Source organism: Arachis stenosperma, chromosome 10 (genome assembly GCF_014773155.1).
Source record: "Arachis stenosperma cultivar V10309 chromosome 10, arast.V10309.gnm1.PFL2, whole genome shotgun sequence".
In the NCBI taxonomy this organism is placed as follows: Eukaryota; Viridiplantae; Streptophyta; class Magnoliopsida; order Fabales; family Fabaceae; genus Arachis; species Arachis stenosperma.
This window is the reverse complement of record NC_080386.1, coordinates 120,926,888-120,954,161: the sequence shown is the minus strand read 5'-3', so window position 1 is coordinate 120,954,161 and position 27,274 is coordinate 120,926,888. Positions and strand designations below refer to the sequence as shown.

Here is a 27,274-nt window from a genome sequence, read left to right as displayed (position 1 = left end):
TCATCATCCAGGGAGTCAGTGAGTGATTTGAGAGCAATTCCTTTTTTCTTCGAGTCATTTTTCAAATAAGCGATTTCAAAAGCAAATAAATTTCTTCTCAGATCATCATATATCATTTGATCAATACCACTACTCTCAGCTATAATTATAGCTTTAGTTTCCCACTCTTTAGTAAGACTTTTTAGAACTTTCCTCACTAGCATAGGTTCAGGGTGAGTGATTCCCATAGCATCCAAGCCATTGATTATGAAGTTGAATCGTTCAAAGACTTCATCAATCGTCTCTCCTTCCTTTATGGAGAATATTTGGTACTCTTTGCTCAGCATGTCTATTCTGGCCCACTTGACTAGTGTAGTAACTTAATGAGTGACTTGAAGCTTGTCCCAGATTTTCTTTGCAGTATTGCATCTAGATACCCTTCGAAACTCCTTGAAGCTGATAGCACAGTTAAGCAAGTTGACAGCTTTGGCGTTGAGCTCTATTTTCTTTTTATCTTCCTCATTCCATTCGACCTCAGTCTTAGGAGTGACCACGCCATCTGCTCCTGTTTTGGTTGGGACATGAGGACCATTTAGAATGATCTTTCAGATGTTGTAATCTACTGATTGAACAAAGATCTTCATTCTCTCCTTTCAGAAGCTGTAGTTCTTTCCATTGAAGAACGGAGGTCTGTTGCTAGATTGCCCTTCTGTTAGAGTATAGGCCACCATACTTGAACTACTATTGTTTGCCATCAGGACCTTTCTTCCAAGCTACAAAGCTTTATCTCTTTGAGGCCAAGCTCTGATACCAATTAATGGTTATCAGTGGCTAAGAGAAGGGGAAGTTGAATCTTAGCTTCCCTTATTTTGCTGAATTTTACTTTTACTTTCTCACCGAAACTTAGAAGATATTTTTATTTTAGTCTCGTACCGAGTTGAGAGACATTTTCATTTTGTTTCCTATGTAACAGAAACATAATTGAAGTAGAGAAGAAGAAATAACACCAGATGTATCCTGGTTCAGCTACTTAGTGCAATGTAGCCCACATCCAGTCTCTATCACAACTATGATGGAATTTCACTATCTCTTTTTCAAGATTACAAATACCAATTCTTTCATAGGATCTACCCAATCCTATCTGGGACAAATCCAGATTCTAAACCCAATCCAAATTTGACAAGACCTCAATCTAGCTTTCAACAGCAAAGTGCTAACCCAACTTGTAAAGAAACCTTCACAGGATCATGACACAAAACAGAAAGATGTACAAAGTAAATCTGAGACATCTTATGGCTTTTTATCCTAGTTTAACTCACTGTCTTTTTTTCTCCCAATGGTTTTTTCTTACAAACCTCTCCATGTTTGCCTTTTATAATGAGACCCAGACAGATCAAAACTGAGAAAAAGAAAATACTAATGTACTACATGAAGGAGAAGAACTCTAACAACTTGGGTAGCTATGAGAGTGAACTCTGTGTTTTTCACTTACTCTCGTTACTTTCAACCCTTGGTCGTTCACCCTTAATATAAAAGAGTGAAGCTTCCATGGTTGAATCAAGTTCAACCCTCACATTGTTTTCTTCTCCAATGTCAGAGACTTGCGATGACTTCATCAGAGAGGAGAGAGAAGGCCGAGACTATTGCATGCATCTTACCTCTTCTCTCCCATCCTTTTTCTTCAAGTTTCTTCAATCCTTACCGTTCATCTTGACTTTGGCCCCAAGTTTTGATTCTGAGTATTGATGTACTTCTGACCCAAGATGGCTTCACATTCTCCATTGTTGCTTCTTCCATGCTTGAGAACTTGTGGCTTTCTTCTTGGTTCCTCGTCGTAGCACAAAGGAGAAAATAAACTTTTGCTGTGCTTTGACTGAGAGAGACTAGCTACTCAGTTGTAGCCCCTTTTTTTTTGTTTTGATATGACAATAATTTTTTTGCCATTCAAAACTTCATAGTCTCTGTGCTTTCCCTTTTCTTTCTTTCTTTCTTGGAAGATTGAGTGACGTGACCGAAGCAAGAGAGAGAAGAGAGAGAAGAGAGAAGCTTTCGGTAGAAGTTTCAAGGAATTAATTTTAATAAATTTCAAGTTCCAGTTACCAAGAGCGGGAGTAACCGAAAGGGCTTTTGAAGAACTTGGGCCATTTTCTTCTTTTCTTTCATTTTCAAAGTTCTGCCACTGTATTTGAAATAAATTGGTATAAGGCTAAACTTGTTTGGTGATCAAGATGGGTTTGCTTAATTGGGCCAATATTTTTCTTTCCTGCACACTAAACCAAATTCATTAAACAAATAATTGGTAATATTATAATAAACACCCATTTAACATTTTAATAATGTTTAATCATCATTTTAATATTTGTTTTCCAAACTCAACACATTTCACTTCAATTTTTTCTTGAAAATCGAAACGCCCACAAAGTCTATAAGATAAAAAATAAAACTGCTACCAGAAGAGGCACGTTTGTCAAAAACCACCCAAGCACTTCTTAATATCTTTATAATCTTCCCTCTGCTCATATCCATATTCACTCACACTCCTCCTCACCTTCTCCTGCCAACACCGAACCTAAGGCAAGGACGAAGACCACTATTCGTCGGACGACGACAGCATCTCAGGCTCCAAGCACCTCTCGTCCCAGCATCGCCAAAGAAAAAACCCTATGACTAAGGATGAACCTCCCATGTCGCCGCCTTCTCGTCCGGCCACTTGCCCTAACTCTTGTTCCACCTCTTTTTCACCTCCCTACACTCGCTCTAATCAAGGCAACCCTTGATACATTCTAAGACAGTAAAGAACCTGATGATTTGGACCCCATTGGTTTTAAGTCTCGTTTTACCAATCTTTCACATTCTCATTATGATTCTCTTTGCTTCTCTAGTTTCATGAACCATGAGCTTTGCAAAAATGTTGTTGTAAATTGGCCTTTGAGTTCCACCTACATGGCTGAATTTTCTATTTTAGCCAAAAGGCCTTGATTTCATTGAAAATATTGAATTTCTTGACTGGAATCCTCTCTTTGACATCCGAAAGCCTGTATATCCTGATTTAGTCAGAGAGTTTTATGCCAAATATATTTTATCATGAAGAAATTATTCACTCATATGTGAAAGGCCGTGAAATTAATCTTGATAAAGATTTCATTAGTAAGGCTTTTGGTTATGTTGATGTGGGCATTAATGCCTACACATCAAGAAGATGGGATGATGATCTCTTTTTGACTTACCGAGAGGCCTTGGCCTGTGTGTGAGTGAACATTTCTCTCAATGATGGTCTTACTTCTTACTCCTACTACTCACAAACCTCTAGGTCCTGTTCGAGTCCAACTCTATCGTATCATAAATCATATCCTACTTCCTTAAAGTAGTTCTTTTCAAAGAATTTCTTTTTGTGACACCTAGTGCTATTTGCCATAATCATGAAAGTTCTCATTTTATTTATATATCTCATGATGAGACACATGACTGTATTAAGAGTGATAAAAATCTGTCTCTTCCATATAGTATGTTTTCACTCAAATTTTTGAATACTTTAGTGTTGATCTCAATAATGGGTCCTATGAGAATAGAAATCCTTATATTAAAGATGTTGATGCATTAAAAAAATTTGTGAAAAATAACATTAAAGCTAAGAGAGAAGTGTTGGATGAAGAATAGGAAGACATGAACGTACCATTTTCATTAATGCCTAGAACATCAACCACTTTCTCACAAGATGGATTTTTTATAGGAGTTATCAAACATATGCTAAATGAGTTCATCAACTTGTCCAAACATTTGATCAATACAAGCAAACACGATAGAAGACTTAAGGTACAAAATGAGAACACCATGAGAAAATACAAAGAAAGAGTTAAAGTACTCCTCAAGTATGTAGACAAGATACATGTTGAGCACATTCGGTCTGATCTTAAGGAAAAGGAGCCCTTGGAGACAGAAAATGAAGGTTCGAATTCCCAGTAAAGCTTGATACTACTACTATTGATTTGTTTCTGCTTTTGCTACTTTAGTTTTTATGAGACATTTTAATTTCTTCTCCTGTTTTATTTAAATATTATGCAGTCTGATATTTTTGAACTATTCTTAAGCATCTAACAATTTTATGTAGGTTCCAAATTATTTTTACATCCTCCTTAATGCCAGAAGGGAGAGTGAAAATGATATACATAAATATGAGAGGACTAGAATTATTAAGTTTGATTAGGATTCTAGTTTATTTTATTTGAACTGAACTTTTAAGCTTTAATGCTGTTATTTTAATCTGTTACTAACATAAAAGCTCGTTTTTGAAAGCATGTACATAATTTAGTTTGTATAGTTGGCTTTGCCAAGTATGATTTTAGGTAGTATAAAAAAGCTCACATTACGGGGATGGGAGCATCCTGATAAATTCTAATTTTGTGGTTTATCTTGTGTTGAATTTGATGAGTTTTTATCAACTTTTTTTATATTTATTCAATGAAATAGCATACTTTTGTAATTTTTCTTAAATTTGTGCTTAAGAGTGAAAATATGTTTTTTAAGCCTTTAAATAGCTAAATCTAATTCACTTTAATTCCATTCGATGCCTTGATATGTTTGTTGAGTGATTTCAGGTTCATAAAGCAAGGATTGGATGGAAGAGGTGAAGAGAAAAGCATGTAAAGTGGAGAATTCATGAATAAATGAGCATTTGGAGAACTCAAGGCCACACGCACGCGTCACCCACGCATACGTGTGAAGAGGAAATTTGCCAGCGATGCCCACGCGTGACGTTGGTCACGTGACCTCATTAAAGACAACACGTTGGGGGCAATTTCTGAGCTATCTAAGCCCAAATCCAACTCATTTCTGAGGCTATTTGATGCAGAATTCAAGATGGGACAAGGGAGAGCAATTAGATAGTGTAAGAAATATGCCTTAGGTTAGTTCTAGAGAGAGAAGCTCCCTCTTCTATGTAGAAATTAGGGTTCTTAGTTTAATTTCATCTTAGATTTAGGTTTAATTACTTGTTTTGATTTAGTTTTCTTTACTCTTCCTTATTGATTTACCTCAATCTTCTTAGTTCTTCTTGTTAATTTCTCTTTTTGTCTCTTTTATGTTGATGAACTCTTATTAATTTCCATTTCATTTAATGCAATTTATGTTTTATATTTCTTTATTATTTAATTGAGTTGTTATTATTGTTTTCTTGCAATTGGTAGTTATTAGATTTTATATTTCTTGTTATTTTTCCATGCTTTTATTTTATGCCTTCCAAGTGTTTGACAAAATGCTTGGTTGGGTTTTAGAGTAGTTTTTTAGCATTCTTGGCTTGAAAAGAGAAATTGGGCAATCTTGAGTCATTAATACCCAACTTATGTTGGTGATCTAGAGTTGTTAGTTAATATTATTTTCATTGACTCTAATCTCTTGCTAATTCAATTAGTAAGTTAATTAGGACTTATGGATTGGGATTAACTAGTCTTATTTGACTTTCTCTCAGTGTGAAGATAACATTATACCTTCTTCCAATGTTGGAGATGACGAAATATGATTAGCTCTTGTTAACTATTGTATGATAATTAATGACTTGGATAGAAAGCATAGATCCTCAATCTTTGCCATGAATGTCTCTCTTTAGTATTTGTTATCTTTAATTGTTTTCTTTACATTTTTTGCCTTTTTAATTTCTTGCACTTTTATCAACCCAACCCCCTTGAACTTCGTAACCAATAATTGAACACTCGATTGTAATTTCTAGAGAGAATGACCCAGGACTAATACTCTTGGTTATCTATACTGGGTTGGACTTATGACAACCAAAATTAAACTTTGATGAAAGATTGGTTGTTGGTCTAGACTATACTTGTAACGAAGTGATTTAATTTTATCGAGGAATTATAGATCAACACAAAATCTTCTATCACATTCCTTATAAAAAAAAAGGGGGAGCACATCAAATTAAAATGGTATCATGAAAGGTAAATTTTTAATTTTTATCTCTTTTAATTCATTTTGATTATTATTTCATATATATTATGTTTGTCATTAAGTAGAAAATTGTTGAGTTTAAAAAATAATATCTTTATTTTTGGTGATGACAAATATTATTTGATTAGATTTAAAAGTCTAACTTATAATTTGATGAGTGTATTATTTTGCAGAAATATTAATAATTTGCCTATATTAATAATTTAGTGGCAAAAATATAGTCCATCATTGATATTATTTGTGCAGATTAATTTGGGGTTGAGTTAGCAACATAGTCTTGCTTTCAATATACCAAATAAGCATAAAAGAAGAACCATCATTGTTGAAATATTGTGCTGCTGTACCAATTCGGGTAAAAGACAAAATCAGAGGGAAAATGATTCTTTTTCATTCTTGGCACCAAAATATTTTTATCAACTTGATGGAAGAAAAAGCATCAAAATTTGGACTCAAAGAAAAGATCAAAGGTGTTGATTTGAGGAGTACAAGAACAACTTTAGCTGCCAACAGTATTAGTAAGGACATTATCACCACCCACGATCCTTTGCACTTTGCGAAACGCCTCTGCTGCTGCTTGTGCCACTACCCTTGTTGCCACTCATCCATGGTGAAGAAAGCTACACCTATACTGTCCTTTATGTTCAAACTTTGTCTCCAAGGACAACTTTACATATCGGAAGTAATACACCTATATAAAAGGGACATTGACCAAGTTTTGAAAATAAAGAATGAGAGCACAAAACCTGATTTTTTTTAGAGCATTTTAGTTACTTATCTTCTTCTTCATTGTAGCTTTTTTAGTTTATCTTTTTTTTTTTTTTTATGGATAAAAAACTAATATGTGAGCATCTGTAAAAGCCATTGAAAAAAACAAAACAAAAAAATATACTTGAAAAAAAATTATTAAATACGTTAAATTGTTTTGATATATTTTTGTTTTGGGTCATAATTAAAGATTGAGAGGTTCTATTTGTTAAGTTGGTTGAACACTTAGTAAAAAAATCTAAACTAGATTAGCTTAGCGGTGATAAACTTGGTTAGAAATTTGTATGTTTTTTTGATAGAATTAGAAAAAATTTTAAAAAATTAGTAATTGTAATTTCTAAAAAATATAGTAAAAATTCTATTATTATTGTGGTAAAGACTGAACGTAAATCACATTACAATATTTTATATTATCGTTATAAAACAAAAATAAATTGTCACCTACATAATCATTTTAACAAACACTATAATAATTTTTAATTTTAATATGTTTTGGTAACTAAGTTAAAAAATATAAAAAGTGGCTTTAAATTCAACTCTTTTTTCAAGTCATTGAAAATTTTTAAATTTATTTTGTCAAAAATAAATATTAGAATCTATTTTGTCAAAATTATAATCTTTCAAATGATTATTTATTCTTTATTATTATATATAGATAAATCGATTGCAATTCTTGTTAAAAATAATTATAGTCACAATGAATGGAATAATAAAATAATAAAGTGTAAACCTAATTCTAATTCTAACTAAACAAAAATAACTTAAAATTTAAATAATAATAAATTTATGATACATTTCTAACATCAAATACATAACAGTTTATGTATTTTTTTATCATTTTAAATTTTTAAAAAAATTGATTTCAAAACAATACAAGTTGATGATATTTAATACTTTTAGAAGAAATTCTTTCAATTATATCAAACAAGAAAATGATAATTTGGATCTTCATTTCTTTTGCCCACAATCATTCATCATCTATCTATCTACATCTATCTCTATGCATATGCCATGGAGGCCACGCCACCACCAACAGTCGCAACGAAAGAACCATTTTGTCGTTCATGATATGTTTCTTTTTTGTTTTCATATTTCTGTTTCATATGTGTATGTAAGCCTGAATGACTTTTTTGTCTCTTGTTTTTATTTTTATTTTTATTGTTTTATATTTGTCCTTTCAGAGTTGAGAGTTGAGATGTTAGTGCTTTTTTATTTTGAAGCTTAGTTAAGGGGCGGCCCCTACCTCTTTAACAGGACTTTAGATGGAATGGAATTAGTGGAATTAATGGCAATAAAATTTAAATATTGGTAATTTAATCCGCATGCACAAGAAAAAGAATTAGAATAAAAGGAAGAAAAAGAGTAGAACTTTCTATTTTGCTCTCTATTAACCAATAGCAAAATTAAAGTTATCTTTCTAAAATTCTATAATATATGTACACTGATACGGACACGAAATACGATACAATAGGAGACATATAACTATGCGAATTTAAAATTTTTTTAAGATACGAGAATACAGTATATGTATAAAATATAAAGTATTTTTTATTTAAATTATAATGATATTTTAGTATTTTATTGATGTTAAAATATAAATTAATTTTTTAATTATTTTTAAACTCATTTTAAGAATACATATTAAGAATAAAATTAAACATGTTGACACATATTTAAGTGTGTCCAAACATATTTGGAGAAATATTTTTTATTTTTTATTAAGACAGTTAAATACAAAAGATACGCGTATTGAACGAGTATCAATGTGTGTTGTTAAATTAAAAAAGTATCCATACTTTATAGCTAAAATCTTGGCCCTCCATGATCTCAGGCTTCTATTAAGTGGCTTAGATAAGTTATGATTGAGTACGATTTTAATTTTTATGATTTTCACTAAATCAAAATTATTCTTAATTTTTTTTCCATTAAAAATAAACTCTAACGATAAATTTAATTTTAAAACTGTCTTTTGATTATTTTTGAACGAAAATATCTTTATTTTTGTTACGTGAAATAAATATATACATATGAAATGACACAATATCTTACTCTTCACAAAAATATAACATCATCATCTTCTTATTCAAAAACTTTTTTTTCCTAAATGGAACCACCTCAATCCCTCTCATTACTCTTAACAACAATTCTTTTTTTAAAAAACAAAACTAAAGGGAAAAAAAAGCAAAGAAAAATAAGGAAAAGAAAAAAAATCCTAATCTAAATCACTCTATAAAAATCGAAGCAAGGAAATCAGTGGTTGAATTCAACCTCCAGATTATTTGATGTATACTTTAAATGTTGGTGATATAAAGAGTTCAAGTATTATTTAGTAGAGTAAATTATCATTTGTATATCTACGAAAGTTGAAAACGTTGACACATCTATCCATAAAAAAAGAAAATTACCATTTGTACCCATAAAACATGAATTCCATATAACAAAACTATCCAAACACTAAAAAATCACATAAAAATCCCAAATTACCCTTATCATCATCTGCATCATCTTTTTTCCTCTACCACCACCATCACCACTAACCCCATCCTCTCTCTCTTTCTCCTTCCATTTTCTGAGCTCGTCGCCGCCGCCAGAGTCCGTCAACTCTGTCAACTCCTTCCTCTCTCTCTTTCCCTCTCTTCCCTTCTGTGATTTGCTTCTCTCTCTCTTCTACTTTTTTGAATGGTTGCGTGATGTAGGTTTGGTAGTATCTGGGTTTGCAGATTGGGGAAGAGCGGGTGGAACCGCAGACTGGACATGGGCTGGATCGGAGCTCTGTGTCAACGAAAGATGGAGGGCTAGTTGGAACAGGTTGGGGCAGCGGTAGCGATCAGGCAGCGGCAGCGGTTCTAGGGTTGCGAAAGGCGGCGAAAATAGAAAGCGACGGTGGTCCTAGGCTCGCGGAGGTGAGGCGAGGGGAAGAAGAAGAAAGAGAGAAGGAAAGGGTGGAGGAGGAAAGAAAGGGGGAAAGGACGCGGTGGCAGCAAGTGAAAGTTGGGTGGGACTTGACGGCGCCAGCGACTGTTGAATGCTGCGGTGGTGGTTACGCAGAGGAGCAGAGAAGGGAGCAGGGGTGAGAAGGGGCGAGAGAGAAGAAGAAGAGAGGAAATCAGGTGAGGGGGCGACAACTTGGTGGTCGCCGGTGGTGGTGCGGTGGTCTGAGACAATTTGCTTTTTCTATTGTTGTTGTCGTTGCTTTATGTGAAGAAGATGATGATGAAAGTATAGTGGTGGTGGTGGTGGTGATGGTAGTGATGAAAGAAATGAGGTGGTGGTGCCTTTGAACTCAAAGTTTGGCTCAGGCAAGGAAGAGATAGAGAAAGAGGGGTGGATGATGCGGATGATGATAAGGATAATTTGGGGTTTTTTATATGATTTTTTAGTGTTTGGATAATTTTGTTATTTGGAATTCATGTTTTATGGGTACAAATGATAATTTTCTTTTTTTATGGGTAGATATGTCAGCGTTTTTAACTTTCGTGGGTAGAAATGGTAGTTTACTCTTATTTAGTAGGTATTAGTTTATATTTTAAATATTAAAATGTTCAATTTAATATTATATATTTTAATTTTGTTTATTTAGTTATTAGATTGAACTTTATGTTAGTAGGTTTAGGATATTCTTTATTTTGACCTAATAAGAGGTTATAAATACCTTATAAGCTACTGTAGTTATCATAGAGTGATTAGAGGAGTACCAAAACATTTGTTGGTCTCGTGATGAAACTATGGTGTTGACGAGTGAGATTGAGTGAGTTCCTCATTTGTTGCATCAGGGAATTTAGTAGAAGATTGAGTGATTCTCTTCAATTCAATTCCCGAACTAACTATGGTGTGGGTAAATTAGGTTGAGTGTGTCCCTATCTTGTTACATCAAAAAATTGGATAAAAAGTAGACTGGTTCTCTTCGTATTCAATTTCAACTTATTTTTTTGTTTCTATTTCAATTTTAACATATCTTTTTTATTCAATTTTAATCCTATGTTCTTGTTTATCCTTTTTTCATTTTACCACTTATCTAAAGTGTTGTTCAAGGTGACAGCGCTACAAAAAAATATATGGAAAGAGACCTCTTTATCATTGGTGTAGAAGGAAAAAGAGTTGCAAGCGCAGTGTTAGAAGTTAGCAAAGACAACAGTCAACATTGACATAGAAGAACGTGAAGAGAGAGAGAGGTGGGGTCGGTGTAGGAGAAGAAAGGCGATGTGACAAAGATAGAAGGTGATGGAGGAGGTAGGGAAGAAAAAAAAAGATTCTGTTGTGAAGAAGAAAATGATAATAAAAAGTAAAAGAGTGATAAGGAGGAGAGAGACTAACATACATAAAGATACTTTTGTCCTAAAATGATCAAACAACGATTTTAAAACTAAAGTTAATGTTAGGAATAATTTTAAACGAAATTTTTTTAAAAAAGAAATTATTTTTAACCAAAATCATTAAATTCAAAATCATATTTAACTCGATAAATTTCTTCACACTCCGGTATTTATTTTTGAAAAAAAGATTTAATTTGTGATTGTTTTCTCCCAAATTTTTTTTAAACAAAATTATCAAACAAATTAACTTTACACTTTCAATAAAATTGATAATAACAACTAAAAATAAAAAATAGAAAACATTTATTGCGTATTAATTGATATTTTTTATTTTTTGATAATTATGGGTTCTAATGAGGCTGTAGCACTAAAACAAATATGTATAATTAATAATTTGGGATATAAAAATAAGTTTACGGTTAAGAAATCTATGTATACATATAGGTTCTGGCGGTGGAAGTTAGAGTAAATTTTCATAATGGTCTCTAAGATTTGGGTTGTTACTCAATGTGGTCCTTGAGATCCTAATTGCACCATTGTAATTCTCTTGACACGGCTCCGGACACCATAATAGTGCCTGGACAGCTTTCTGGTGATGAGTCATCATCAAGACACTGACATGGCCTCATTTTGCCATGATGGATGTTGCCAACGACTAGTTGAGCTAGCACAGTTTCAATTTATACTCAATGTGGTCCCTCCCTCTATATTTAACCCTAAATTTCTAAATGTTCAGTAAGTTAATTTCTTCTTCTTCATCATCATTTTCTTCTCATTCTTGTTGTTTTTGTTGCTCCTGGAGCTAGAAGTGAATATCCATGATGGGTGGTCGGAGCACTAGAGTTGGAAGCTCTATTAGTTCACTGTTCAGTGGCCAGCGGACGAGAACACAAAGCAGGAGCAGAAGATCTAGGGTGCCGGAATGGTGCGGTTGTAGCTGTTGGTCAGTTCTCAGGTGGTCTGGGACAGATTCAAATCCAAATAAACCATTTTTTGGTTGTCCTAATTATAATGTAAGTTATCAATATTACTTGTGTTGTTTGTTATGATTGCTCCTACCTACCTCACTGTTCTTCTCTTGTTCTTCTTTCCTAAAGCTTGAGCATGTTATATGTTTGCTTGATTACAGACAAGTGAAAAAAGATGGTGTGGATTTTTTGTGTGGGCAGACACTGGACAGAATGAACCAATTAAGAAACCAGAATCTTATGGAGACAATCATGAAGTGAAGATGAACTTTGATTGGAGGTTTGGGAGATTAGAAGATGTCCAAAATAAAAAATTGGTTAACCAATTGTTGGTATTAGCTGTGTCTGTATTGATAGTGTTAATGACTATCCTATATTGTAAAGCATGAGTTAAAAGAGTTAGTGGTGTGTATCCTGCATTCATTGAATAAATAATATATAAAAAAAATGATAACATGATTATGGTATTAGAAATTGATGAATGGTGTTTGTTAATAGAATGTAAACTTGCGCAACTCAATTAATGAAAACAGTAATATGTTAAAAAAGGCAGCATAAGTGATTGAAAACAAGCAAGCACTGTATTATGATAACGGTTCAAACTTAAAAGATAAGTATATTAAGATAATGGTTCAACTTAACACAGTCAGTCACATAACACAAAGGACAGCCAACTAACATGAACATGTTAAAAAAGTTGCCTCAAAAGTGAGGGCTTTACAGTTAAACATAAAGGATTATTTTTTCCTTGTGTAGTCTTTGTCTAGTGAAAAGTTTTAAACTCAAAACAAAAAGTCCTATACATATTAAGCTAAAGTCTTCAATTCTTCTTTCTTAGAGCCTTAAATCCTGGAGTTGGGATAAACTTCATGTAATTGACACATTTTGTTACAGTTCCTAAACTTTTGGCAGTGATGTTCCATGCTCCAAATATACATTAATAACTCCGTTATTGATCTTAGCACACTTCACCATCTCTCTTATCTCCTTGTCATTATTCAAGCTTCTTAATTCGTTCTCCAAGCCTTTTCCTAGGAACATGCCACCAGCATTGTTTTATCTCATCATAACCAAGCTTTTTATGGTGGTTCTTTAGGTAGAAGACATCTAATGTATCCAGTCACATCTAGCCTTATTATCCGGATAATATACCATTGTTCCTTCTAGATTTTTTTTTGAAATCACCCCCGTGATGAAACATAATATCTAACATCTCTTCCATCTGAAAAAAAAAAATTCAAAAGCCATTACTTGACAATAATTATAAACACAAATAGATTTTTCTGTCCTATTTACACTAACTATTCAATAAAAAAATTAAAAGAATAATACATATACACAAACAGATTTTTCTATCCTATTTACATAACTATTTGCAGGATATAATCACTTTATTTAGTACAGGACACATAGAATATTAGCTCCTGGACAAAAAAATTTTAATTGAACAATAAGATATGTATGTTTCAAGTTCCATAACATAACATCTTCTACAAAATTAATAAAGAGTATATTTTTGTGATAATATGTTGCTGTTTATTTCCAATCTTCTAATAAAATTAAAGTGGCTTAAGTAAAATATATCTTCTAAATATTCTCATCATTATACATAAGAACTAAATTGGAGAAATTATAGATTATACAGTACAACTGCAGCAAAAGTACTTATAGTATTGTCTACATTACAAGTCATTGCAGTACTCACTCATATAACAGACATCAATAGATAAGAGTTTTATCAAACAGAACACTCATGACCATGAAATAGAGCATGATTTTCAACTTTTTTTTCAGTAAGTAAACCTTTCACTAGTTAACACTCATTGTTACCCTAAACCCAAATCAATTAAATGTAAACTTGCTAAACCTTTGTTAACGATGAATATTGTCCGCCCAAAGAAGAGATAATAACACAACACCATAATCAAACAGAGCATCTCATGAAATCCCAACCTAATCAAACCCTAGAACCATATATATAGTAATAGAAAAAAAAAAGACACATAACACCAACCACACTCGCAACACAAGCATATACAAAAACCATCATGGATTGCAAAAAAATGAATAAAAAAATTTATCTTTACTAACGGCAGAACCTCTTGTTTCTGACGTAGGAGGAGACGAACGACAAAGTGAGACCTGATTTTGATATCTTCTAAGTGCAAGAATTTTAACCTCCAATGAAACCCTAAGGTAGCGACATTGATGAAGATAGGAGGAAGAAGAAAAAGAAAAGAAGAAAACAGAGGATGGAAGTAGAGAAGACGAGTGAAGGGAGGATGTGTGTTTGATCAAGCCCGTTTAATATTTTCATTTTGGGTCAAACGATGACGTTTTTAACAAAATAGAACGCCAAACCAAAATGCCAACGTTTTGGCTCTCTCAAATGTGGCAAATTCGTGACACGTCAGATCGTCGGTGATGACTCATCACCGGAAAGCTGTCTAGAGACTATATTATGGTGTCCAGAGTCATATTTGGAGTATTACAATTATGTAATTAGGATTTCAAGGACCACATTGAGTAACGACCCGAATCTTAGGAACCATTATGGAATTTACTCGTGGAAGTTAGGATTGGAAGTTAGGATTTTATTTGAAAATGTTGATTAGGAGAATTAAAGTTATTCTTTTATATTATTATTTTGACGACTACTGATAAAAAAAATAAAGAATAATGCTAGGGAATCAAAAGGGTATTAGCAAAAAACTAGCCAAATACCTTTAGGTGAATCCAAAATCTCTACGAGTAAATATGTATGGATGTTTCTTCTGCTAAGTATTAGAATGTTTCTTTTTCATAAGTATCAGAATGTTTCTTTTTCATACTAAATGGATGTTCTTTTATATATTTTTCGAATTTTTTTGTATTGCAAATGTGAATGTCTCTATTTCTTTAAGAATTTTATATTTTTTTAATTTTATAGATATTTAATTATTTTTGCTAAAATATAACTGGATATTTCTTTTGTTAAGTATTAGGATATTTTTTTCATATTAAATGAATGTTTTTTTTATAACTCTGTAATTATGTAGTTTGCAGTCTCTTTAATCATCAAAACAGCACTTACTATCCCAAAACGCAGAGAGCAACATCTGCAACAAACCCCTAATTACAAACATGTGTGTTGAATACAAAATAGGAACTCCATCATCCACCATCCTTCTCACTAGAATCATAGCACTATCCACCTTCTTAACCTTACACGCGCCCAACACAAGCGCGTCGAACGTACGCGCATCCGCACCAATCCCATCTTCCTCCATCTTCTTCAAAACTCCGGCAGCGGCAGCCACGTCTCCAGCATAGCAGTGTGCAATTGTGTCCCGTCAGATCCAGATTCACGCCAAGCGTGGACATGAAATCCACCACGCGTCGCGCGTGGTCTATGGCTTCCTGGCGCGTTAGGATGTTCAGGACAGGGTAGAAGGTGATCGCACTGGGGCGGCAGCCTCCGGCGTCGGTACGTGCCATATATTCGATGGCGTGGAGCGCGTCATCGACGCGCTGGAGCTTGCAAAGGCGCGTGATGAGGGAATCGAACGCGTTCTTGCGAGTGACGCCGCGCTTGAGGGTGGATAGGGTTTGAAGGAGGTAGTTGAAGAGGGAAGAGGAGAAGGTTTCGTCGGTGACGAAGTCGAAGGTAGACTTCGTGTTGAAGCAGTTATCTTGGATACGCTTATTGAGGGCGTCGCGGAGAACATGGAAGTCGCTGGCGCTTCCAGCAGCATTGGTGAGAGAGAGAGGTCTGTTGGAGGTGGGTATGTTAATGTGAGAGAGAAAAGGAAGGTTTTTATAGGTTTTAATTAGGTTTACTTAATCAATTTTAAATTTTTTAAATTCAAAATTTAAAAAATTTAAAATTAATAATTAATATAAATTAATGTGATTTTGTTTAGTTTTTGGCTGGCAACCTCTTGGTTCCATATACTTTTCTAAAAATAAAAGTTGAAGTGAAAGCAAACTGAAATTCATTTAAAGCATTATTTGAAAATGCATCTATCTCATACACTATCTATACAAAACTATATATTTTCAAAGACGGATTAAGTAATTGACTCTTTTATTTATTTGGGTTGTGAGATAAGATACGAATCCAGTAACAACCTATATATGTTTGAGAATGTTAGATCCTAGACAAGATGTACAAACATAAAACCTTACCTTATTTTTTCGTTTACCAGATACTGTAAAGTGATTAAAAAAAAAATCACATACAACACAAATACTATTAAAAAAAAAATTTAGTGGTTATTTATTTTATTTTTAACAACAACAAAAATAATGGTAATATATTACCAACAATAAGACATTAGTCATGTTATATTTAGCGACAATTATACAATTATTACTAAAAACTCTTTTATAGCCACAAAAAATATACAATTGTCATTATATATAGTAATAATGATAAATATATAATTATTACAAAAACATAAATTAAATAAGACATATAGTGGTTATTATTATGTTATTGCCACAAACATTTTACTTTATTCTCTAATTTGATAAGTTAAGAACTAGTCTATTAATTTGAGTTTTATTTAAGAGTTTGCTGTTGGTCAATAGATTATTATATACACAAAATATTATTTGAATCTCCAACACTTACTTAATCAGACGAATAAACTGTGCACTCCATAAATCCAAATTAGTTTCACTTGTTATATATTTATTAAGTGAATGCTATGATGTCTAAAATGTGGTGCTTATTTACTAAAAAGAGTTAAAAATCAATATTTAATTTAAAAGATATAAAAATAAATAATTTTTAAAAATTCAAAACTTACTACAAAAAGAAAATTAGACAAAATTTAGGCACCAAATCATAAGCACTGTAGAATTGGCCTATTTATTATTAGTATGTTGCTCTTCCTTCTAGTTTGCTTTCTTTTTGTCCCCTTTGGTACCGTAATAATCACACATCCTATTTAAGAAAGCATAATTCTTCTCATCTCTTAACCAATATAGTTCAAAAGCTAGCTACAGAGAGAGTGAGCATCATAGAGAGAGAAAGAAAGAAAGAAAGTAAAATTATAATAGAAATAATAATAATACTAATAATGGGAAGAGGGAAGGTCGTGCTGAAGAGAATAGAGAACAAGGTAAATAGGCAAGTGACATTTTCAAAGAGAAGAAATGGGCTTCTGAAGAAGGCATATGAGCTTTCAGTGCTTTGTGATGCTGAGGTTGCTCTCATGATCTTCTCTAACCGTGGCAAGCTCTATGAGTTCTCTAGTTCCTCCAGGTTTATTATTATTATTGCTTCATAATTTCATTTCTTTTATTATTTATTAGTATTATTACACATCTCTCTTACATTTCTCTCTAAGATCTATTTCTTTTATTATTTATTATTATGTATGCATCTCTGCCTGCTTCTTCATTATTAGTGCTTGGTTTAACTTGTGAATGAAACCCTAAGTTTATTCTAATTAATTAATTGATGGATTTTGATGAGTTAAATATCTATTTAAAATGGTAAAAGTATTTTGAGATCATTTTCTTTCTTTTATTTTTCAAAAACAACAAATATTATCAACTGTAGATCATTATCTTCCTCCCTTTTATTTTTATCTAAAACTCAATAATTTTTTTGTTTTTTTCTGAAATGGTCTTGTTGTCCCAATCCTAACATTTAAGAAGCAAGGAATTATTTTTCTAAATGTTAAAATTCTGTATGTGTTCTTAAAGTACAGAAGTAGGTAGATATTTATACTGAGAGATGATCATCTAATAAGAATGAAATATATAATAATTAGCTTTTTCTTCTTCTTCTTCTTTTTAAAAACAACTATTTAATTTTTGGGTGTAGCCATAAATTAAAGGAAAGTACTTGGTTCACTGTTATGATTTGGTTGCAGAGAAAGATGGGATGTTTGATGTGAAAAACTATCAGACCTTTCGTTGCAATTTAAGAATGCATGTTGGATAGAGAGAGAGAAGTGAGGATCCATCTTAAAACCATTGTAGAATACCTGGTTTTATCTTAACATAAATTAGCTGGTTTGCGTCGACAAGTCACTTATTCATTTAAATAAATGTCAAAATTTTAATTTTTGTTATATATATATATATATATATATATATATATATATATATATATAGCCCACAATAAATTTTTAATTAAAATTTTGATTCATAATAAATTCGAATGTATTATGAATTTAATACTAAAAAAATTAAAATTTATTTTACTTAATTTTTATTAATTGTTACAACAATTTAATAAATATTAAATAAAATATATTATTTTTTTACCAAATATTTTTGTTAATTTATTTAGTCATTGAAAATTAGGTTACAATGCCAATTAATTAAAAGGTATTTATGAAGGAGACCACTTTGATAAAGACATTAAAAATGTATTTTTTTAAAAATGTTTACATGTATCATGATATTATTGGATATTTTTATTAAACTAGTTAATAATTTATTTTTTAATAAACTAGAACAAAATCGGTTTATTATAGCAACAATAATAAACTTAATTGTTTGCATTATAATTATTAGACCCGATTTGATCCGATCGATTTACACAATTTAAATTAAATCATGTTTAAATTATTTTATAAAAAACAAATATATCTCTAATTAAAAAAAAACAAAAAAAACATGATCCAGTGAATTATGTAAATTAGTCGGTTCGACCGAATCTGCTAACAATTAGATTTATTATTATAAAAAAAGTCGATTTTATTCTAATTTATTAAAAAATTTAAAAATAACTGATTCATTTATACGTCTACGAGAACATCCTCCATTTATGAAACAGTAACTCTTGGGTACCATTTAAGTTTTGAAAAATCCTTACCACATGATTTCCAACCTTCCTATATATACTTAGTAAAAAACTTAGAATGGTGATTAGTGTAGGTTTAAATATAAAATAAAAAATATTGGTTATTTAATATTTTCATACATATAGACACACACAACACATGAGAAAAAAAATTATTTATACCCATCATCGGATGTAAATCTAGTCTTGTTAGTTCATATTGTTAAATAACTTTTTATGTGCAATGAATTATCAATCCAACTGTTGAATTTTAACATTTTACTATGTAGATCAATCTTTGAAAAAATCATAAAACTCATAATTGATTTAATATGTCATCATAACACTTTTCTTTTACAAATATTATAGTCTAAAAAATACAAGAAAAATGACTATTATATGTCATGCATCATAACACTTTTCTTTTAATATGTCATCATAACACTTTTCTTTTATTGATGTACGAATTATTTTAATAGTTGAATTGATAAAACTCATTATTCATTAGAAGTTATTTAATGATGTAAGTCAACAAGAATTATATACTATGTAAACGGATCCTTTTCTGTAGGACACAATTATTGATATAATTAGTGTAATTTATTCTTGAAAAAAAAATTGCCGAATATACGGATAGGGTTAAATAGGTGCAAATTAACTGGGAGACCTTGTCTCTTCTTAACAAGGAGATCCGTCACGGAATTAGCTTCATAAAGGGAGTATATCCAAGTGATTTTATGGACTCAGACCGCCAATATACAAATATTCTGAACCAGCGGAGTACAAAGATGAACTGGAAAACAGCCGTGATTAATAAAGTTTATGATAGCAGCCGAGTCGGATTTTACAACAAAATTATGATAACCGTTAGTTGTAGCAATATTAAGTCCATGAATGACTACCCACAATTCTGCATGTATAATTGAGCGATTCTCCAGGTTACAGGAGAACCCCTTTAAAAATCTCCTCTCCGAATCTCTGAAGACACCGCCACAAGCAGCATTGTTTTTGTGGCTAAACCAGAAACCATCAACATTAACCTTAATACACCCCCTCCTCAGGTCGAGACCATCTTATAGAACAGTCACCAGTAGTTTGAGTATTCCACAGTTTTAAGTTGCTTCTGGCAATTCTACCGAACTCCTCCGATCACGCTCGAATCTAGTTTATGACTGTCGTGATAAGAACGAAATCACCATAGAAAACAAGCTTGTTTCGAAGATACTAAATAGATGACACTGCTACACTGAATAAGCAACTCCAAGTATTGTTGGACATCAGGTTCTGAAGCAACCACTTGTTGAGGTCGATATTGAAGAAGTAATTAATCCCATTGGGAGGGAAGAGCTTTTGCCATATGCTTTTGGCATAGAAACACTCCCGAAGCACATGGATGACTGATTCCTCATGACATCGGTACCGTGGGCAAGAGTCGTCATTAGTTAAGTGTCTCCACTTATTTTCTGAGTTCATATGGATTGCGTTACGAGTCACCAGCCATAGAAAGGTTCTGATTCGTTCAAGACCCTGCCAATTTCACACCAACCGGAAGTTCCTATTTTGAGTATGCTGTTCCTCCATGGTCATCTAGTATGATGACTTTGTACTGAAAGTCCCGTCCGAGGGAGGCCCCCAGGCTATATGATCGGCTTCCTTCCAAGGGGATGAGGGAGAGATGGCAATAATTTTCTTGACTATATCCTCTAGCAACATCCCTTGAAGCTTTTTCACATTCTATTGTCCTGAAATATCCCAAAAATCTATCAGCATCTCAGAAGAATTAAAACCACTACTTACCTGAATTGAAGAGTCGCTCAAACGTCCTGCACTCGGGACCCAGTGATGATCCCATAAGCGAATTCGGGTTCCATCACCAATTCTCCAAATGCAGTTGCGTTCAACATTCTCCCAGGAAGCACAGATACCTCTCCAAAGATTGGAATTGCTTCACTTTTTCTCCACTCTGGGCATAATATCATGACCACAACCATACTTTGATCAGAGGACTCTAGCCCAAAGGTCGTCCTTTCTTGCTATAAGCCCCAACCGGCCTTCATCATAAAAGCTTGATTGCTATGACTTGCATGTCTAATGCCCAATTTGCCAGAGTATTTTGGCTCACAGATCTTCTTCCAATTAAAAAGGTGTATCTTTTTATTTTGATCTATGTCGTTTCAAATAAAATTCTTATAAATACGATCAATAGTATTACAAGTATAGGCAGGTAATATAGCAGATTGTATATTGTACAAAGACATTAAAGAAAGAATGGATTTCACCAAAATTATTCTTTTAAAATTGGAGAGTTTAATTTTTAAATTTTTTTAATTTTAAAACAAAAATTAGAGTGTTTAATTTTAATGTTAAAATTTTTTTATTTTCAAAAATATAAATTGGAGATTGTCCGATTTGTGATCTTTTATAAACAAAAAAAAAAGTCGAAGAGTGTAAATCACATCTTCGCTTTCATCTTTTTGGGATACACACTCCTGCTGTATAGGAAAAATAAAAAACGCAAACTTTATTATGAATTTTAATGTAGTACCTACATTTTTTCACTTTTTTTTCTTAAATCTTTTTTTTCTAAAGATAGAAAGTTATATTTCATTAATTATTGAAAAATGAAATACAAAGATGTCCAAAAACAGGACAGTATAATAAAAGGTGGGGATTTCCCAAAAGCATTATACTGAAGGTATTCATCCAACGGTGCGTGGTCAAAAAATGAAGAAAAAATCTTAAAGAAGAATGATAAATCAAATTGAATGCAACTAAGAGCTTGCCTCATTGAGATGACGACCTAAACTATGAGTTCTTTGGATTTCACGGAACAATTTGACAGAGCTTGCTAGAATGGTAGACGGCATAAAAGTAAAAATCTTTATTATTAAATATTTATGAGACACTTATTTTTAAACATTATAATAACATCACTCTATGAGAGAATATAACTTCTGATAATATAAATGATAAATTAAAGAGGATCTTAATTAATAAATTAATTCAAAAAAAAAGTAAGAGGGTAAGCAGAAACATTTTACATTTTCATATCATCATCCATCTCCTTTATTTGCAAATTAAATCCCATTAAGTAATAACCGCGTTATTATGATTATCTTCCTTCATATTTTCCTGGACAAGTGTTTATTTATAATCAAAGTTTTGTTTACTTTCTTCTCTTTTAATAGCAATAATAATCTAGCAAACTCTAAAAAAAGTTTATTAAGTGTTTGTAAAGCGTGCATCATTGCTAGGTTTCTCAGATTTAGGTAAAAAAGAAAAAAATTAAAGAAAAGAAAAAAAATGCATAAATAAAAAATAGAGAAATATAGAGCCAAATATTTTATATTTTATATTTTATTTTTAAAAAATAAAAAAATCTTAAAAAATTCTGTTGTATAAGTAGAAGTTTTTTTATTTATCTACTTCTATTTTTAATACTAAACTAATTTCTATATTTTTATGTTAAGAAAATATAGAATCTAAACAAAATCCTAAAAGAGTGCTGCTGGTGAATGTCTTCAATGTTTTTATGCCTAACCCAGTCGTTGGTACGGTTAAGTGTTTCCATCAATTAGTTTACATATATATTTTCAAGTTAACTGAGGTGCAAGCTAACTTCACCAGTTAAGAACAATTTTTACTTTAATTTCTAGTCAATTTTCTGCTTGGTTGAAATAAAGGTACAAATTTCACATTGCACAAAATGCAATCAATTATCCTCCTTTTTATGTAGTATTGTAACTTCAATTTTAAACTTTTTGAATTTTAAATTTTATTCAATTATTGAAGGAAAAAAAAAGATTTAGTTAATATTAGATATATAATATATAATTCATGTATTTTTTATTAATTTAAATTTTTAAGAGAAATAATATCTCATGACGTAGCATTAAAACTTTACGACCCCAAGAAAAGATTTTAACATAAAAAAATATGTGAGATATATAATTATGAGCAATGTTAGGGGGCAGCAATTTTTGTGATTGTTAGTCATCAACTAGCCATTAATGATGATTTGATGGTGTGAGATTTCATCCAATGACTTATCTTCCTCTGCTTGTTACATGCTGGCCAAAATTCAATAAAACTGTTGGCCCTTAGACTTTTCCTAAAATTATTTATATAGCTCCTTCTATATGTGTAAATTTTATAGACTTGTGGCTTTGTCTTCAATGATATAGAGAATATTTTTTTCATGGATTAAGGAATACTTCTATTCTCTTCACTTAAAATAAGGATTTTATACAAGTTTATAAATTATTAATTATATATATATATATATATATATATATTATTTTTTACCTGTTTTATTGCTACTTATTAGAATTAGTTGATAGAACCTTATCAGCATTCTATCCTTTGAAGAACTTATGGTCATGTTTTTTATGCCATCTACTTCTTTTCACAAACTAAAGGAAATTGGGCCTAATTAATGGCAAAAATGAAAACCGTCAAAACATGATCCATTATTTTTCACATGTGAGTTAGATGTATGTTGTTTTCAATTATAAGCAGTTGTGTCTTACCCATTTTCTTTAGTTAACACAAATATTTAGTTTGTGAAATAACAAAGAGTACATTAAAATTAGTCACTAAAATTAATTATATAATATAAAACATATATTAAAAATAAAATAAATTATATATATTTGTAATTAATTTTAATATTTATATAATATTTTTTGTAATAATAATATGTATAAATATGTGTTGCAGCATGATGAAAACCATAGAGAGATATCATATGTACAATTATAGCTTGCCGCAAACCACTCAAGTAAGAAACCATGACACTCAGGTGATATATCCAACAGTTTGGCTTGTAGTATTAATAAATATATGCCACAGATTAATCATTAAAATAAAAATATCATATTTTTGTTATAAGAAAGTTGTTATAAAATTATTTATTTTAAAAATTTAAATGATTAGGTAGAAGAATATAATAATTATATACATATAATATTTTTTATATAAGAATTTTTTTTATACTTAAAAGGCTAAACTGTGTTATGTCATTTTGTATTGCAGAACACTTATCAGGACTATGTGACGTTAAAAGCATATGTAGAACTCTTACAAAGTTCACAGAGGTAAATTATATATAATATATAAGACTAAATAAATTAATTCTTTATTTAAATTTTTTTAATTTTTTAACTGAAAGAATTAAATTCTAATTAATTTAATGTGCACAAACTAATTAATTAATTCAAGATATTTTTTAGATTTTACAAACATATATATACATATTTTGTTGATAAATTGAACATTGACGATGCTGTAGGAACCTTTTCTATATATTTTGTTGATAAATTGAACGTTAACGATGCTGTAGGAACCTTCTTGGAGAGGATCTAACCAAAATGACTTCAACAGAACTTCAGCAGCTTGAAAATCAATTAGAGTCGGCGTTGACGAATATTAGGTCAACTAAGGTGAGATCGATAAATATTCTTTACTTGGTTTATCGACTCAATTGTTACTCTTTTTAGAACTAATAATTATTTAAATTATAATTCTAAAAATAGAATTGAATTAGGATCAATTGGATTAACTGAGAATATGTCATTGAACCCGTGCAATTTGATAAAAAAAAATATTAAGAATAATGTGGTTAAAGATTTTACAAAATTGATTAATGAGTTGAAAAGATATCAGATTTAGGTTGGCAAAAAAAAAAGAGAAAGGTTCAAGTTAGAAGTTCAGGGAGTCTGAGAGAGATGAAAAAAAAGAAAAATAGCATTTGTTATTTTATTATCACTTTAAAAACGTACTCTAGCGTATTCAATAGATCTACGGTAAAATATTTATACACACTTCACACTTCTAGCATAGTCCTAACTACTAATTGTTCATCATTCCTTGAAAACCTTCTGATCATCTTTGTTCCAAGCTTCAATAGTCTCTCTATGAAGTTGAATCTTTTTAACTTATTGGAAAATTGGTTTAAAAAATTCTGTAATAGTCAAAAGTTGATAAATTTATTGAGTTGGTCTAGTTTTTATTAAAAAATCAGTTAAAATATTAATTTATAAAAATCATGTATTTAGAATATATAAAAATATATTTTATGTAAAAATATATTATTTTATTATATTTTATTAAATTGTAATTAAATTTTTAAATATTTAAATATCTAACTTTATCAATTCAATTACTGATCTAATTTTTATATTGCTATTATATATATACTTGCTAGTTATTAGCCAGCTACATTAAGTATATATTTTGATGGATAAATCTGAAAAAAAAAAGTAGTATTAATATAAATTTTAAAGGTGTAGTCTTTGAATTTTGTATGCTTAAATTTTATTAGTTGATTATTGACCCAATTTTTGTTATCCCTTTAGCAGAATTCATATTTTATAAACTATAGCTGCTTGGATGTGCATTGTTTCTGTTATTATGCAAATACTAAAACAAAATTAAATTTGTAAAAGTTTGAATTTCTATGTCATTTTTTCCCTTTTAATTTTGGTATATATCTATATAGAATGAAGGTAAATATATAACTTTACATTTTTGCCAGACTCAGTTCATGCTTGATCGTCTTACTGATCTTCAAAATCGGGTATGCTTCTTTTAACAAATAGAAATTTTATAATTTTTAAATAAATTTTAATTTTCTCGTGTCTGAAGAACACTGATTAAATAAACCCATAAATATATTGACTATTATTGCTAATTACTCCATGCAGGAGAGAGCGCTTGTTGACGTTAATACGGCTTTAAGAACTAAGGTAGTTATCCAACTTATTGATTTCAACTTCCAACCTTATTCTAATGCACATCTTTGCTCTTTTTTCTATGAATATTTAGATAATTTTTCTCTTTTACCATGATTGTCCCCAAAAATTAAAAAATTTTACTGACTAAAGAAAATAAAAATTGATAAAAGTACGATAAAACTATCTATTAGATATATAATTAGAAAAAGTCTCAGGAGCAATATTTTTATTAAAATTTAGCCACTATTTAATCATTAAAAAAAGAGTGTATAATTCTACATTATTAGATATAATTTTACACTTTTAAAGATATTAATGATAACTAATTAATGGTTATAAATAAAAAAATACGTTGGCCTCTAGTACTATATATAATTATTCATATGCATCTTATTTATAAATTTAAAATTAAAACAAATTCATAACAAAAAAAATTTAGAATTAGATTCTTAATAACGTGTTGTTCTGTAGAATTATTTTAGTATTAGACATAAAAAATATTGAAAAATAGTGAATAAGAATGAGAAATTAAGAGAGAATTAAGAAACAGAGAAAAAAAATATCAAGAATTTAACTCATCTCTCTAAAAGAAGAAAGAAAAAACCTATATAAAATTTATGCTTCAAACGCAAAAAATTATTGTGTGTGAGGAATTAAATATGTTAGATATATATCTATTCATCTGATTCTACTTATTAATCTTATCGGTTTAAATTTTTAGATCAAATAATTGTATGATATCATTAATCTTAGTTAAAACATTTCAAAAGTTGATGTGAATCTGTGTTGATGATTCAGTTGGAAGAAATTCAGAATTTACAAGTTCCTCTGAGGCTGGCTTGGGATGGGGAAGGGCCTAACAATAACAACCAATGCACTCATCACTTTTCTCCTCAATCAGATTTTACTTTCCAAACTCTTGGGGTTAATCCCAATTCGCACATCGGGTAAACTACTAATTAAAAAAAACCTGTTCTATATACACACACCAGATATTAAGTGTACACACCTGTACTATTAAATTACTTTATTTTAGGTTAAATTTTTCTATTAACTTTAATAATTTCATCGAATTTGTAATTGAGTTTTTATACTTTAAAAATTTTTAATTGGGTTTTATACCAATTTTAAATTTATAATCACATTTTTGTTGTTTTTAAAAATATTTAACTTAACGAAATATACTAAGATATATTTACTAGTGATGTGAGATGGACAAAAATATTGTTGTAACATATATTTAATGTTAAAAAGGATTTAATTATAAAATTAAAATTGGTGTAGAAATTCAATTAAAAAATTTTAAAATATAAAGACCTAATTATAAATTTTAAAAAATTATGAAAATTAATGTTATTAATAATTTTTTTAAATTACATAGGTATAATAATCCCATGGGTGATGATGAGGATGGAAATGTTGAAGCATGCGTCTCTGGTTGGATGCTATAACAAAATTCAATTCATATTTTGAGCATAACCTAATCTAAATTGGATTTGGATTTGGATTTGTGACACTATAATGATGCAAAAGGTGGTAATACTTCCACAAAATCAACATTGTATGGCTCTATTGATTGATGTTATTGATAACCACTTAACTCCTTCTAAGCTTTTTTTTTTCTTTTTTTTTTCTTTTAAAAATAATATATATACATACTTATTAAACAAATAGTTGTTATATATTCTTACTTATTATTTTAAAATTCTTAAGAAAGTAATTTATGATATAATATTAAAATTTTTATTATAAAAAATATAAATATATTTACTTTTTGTT

At 30.5% G+C, this 27,274-nt stretch overlaps 1 protein-coding gene across 1 annotated transcript; it reads left to right on the top strand.

Moving 5' to 3' along the window:
• The first annotated feature begins 17,043 nt into the window (after positions 1 to 17,043).
• LOC130954454 (MADS-box protein EJ2-like) lies at positions 17,044 to 27,063 on the top strand. The gene is made up of 8 exons (XM_057881193.1): positions 17,044 to 17,228; positions 23,481 to 23,562; positions 23,796 to 23,857; positions 24,103 to 24,202; positions 25,297 to 25,338; positions 25,466 to 25,507; positions 26,294 to 26,442; positions 26,877 to 27,063. The coding sequence occupies exons 1-8, from the start codon at positions 17,044 to 17,046 to the stop codon at positions 26,944 to 26,946; spliced, it is 732 nt and encodes a 243-aa protein (XP_057737176.1). The 3' UTR covers positions 26,947 to 27,063.
• The last annotated feature ends 211 nt before the right edge of the window (positions 27,064 to 27,274 follow it).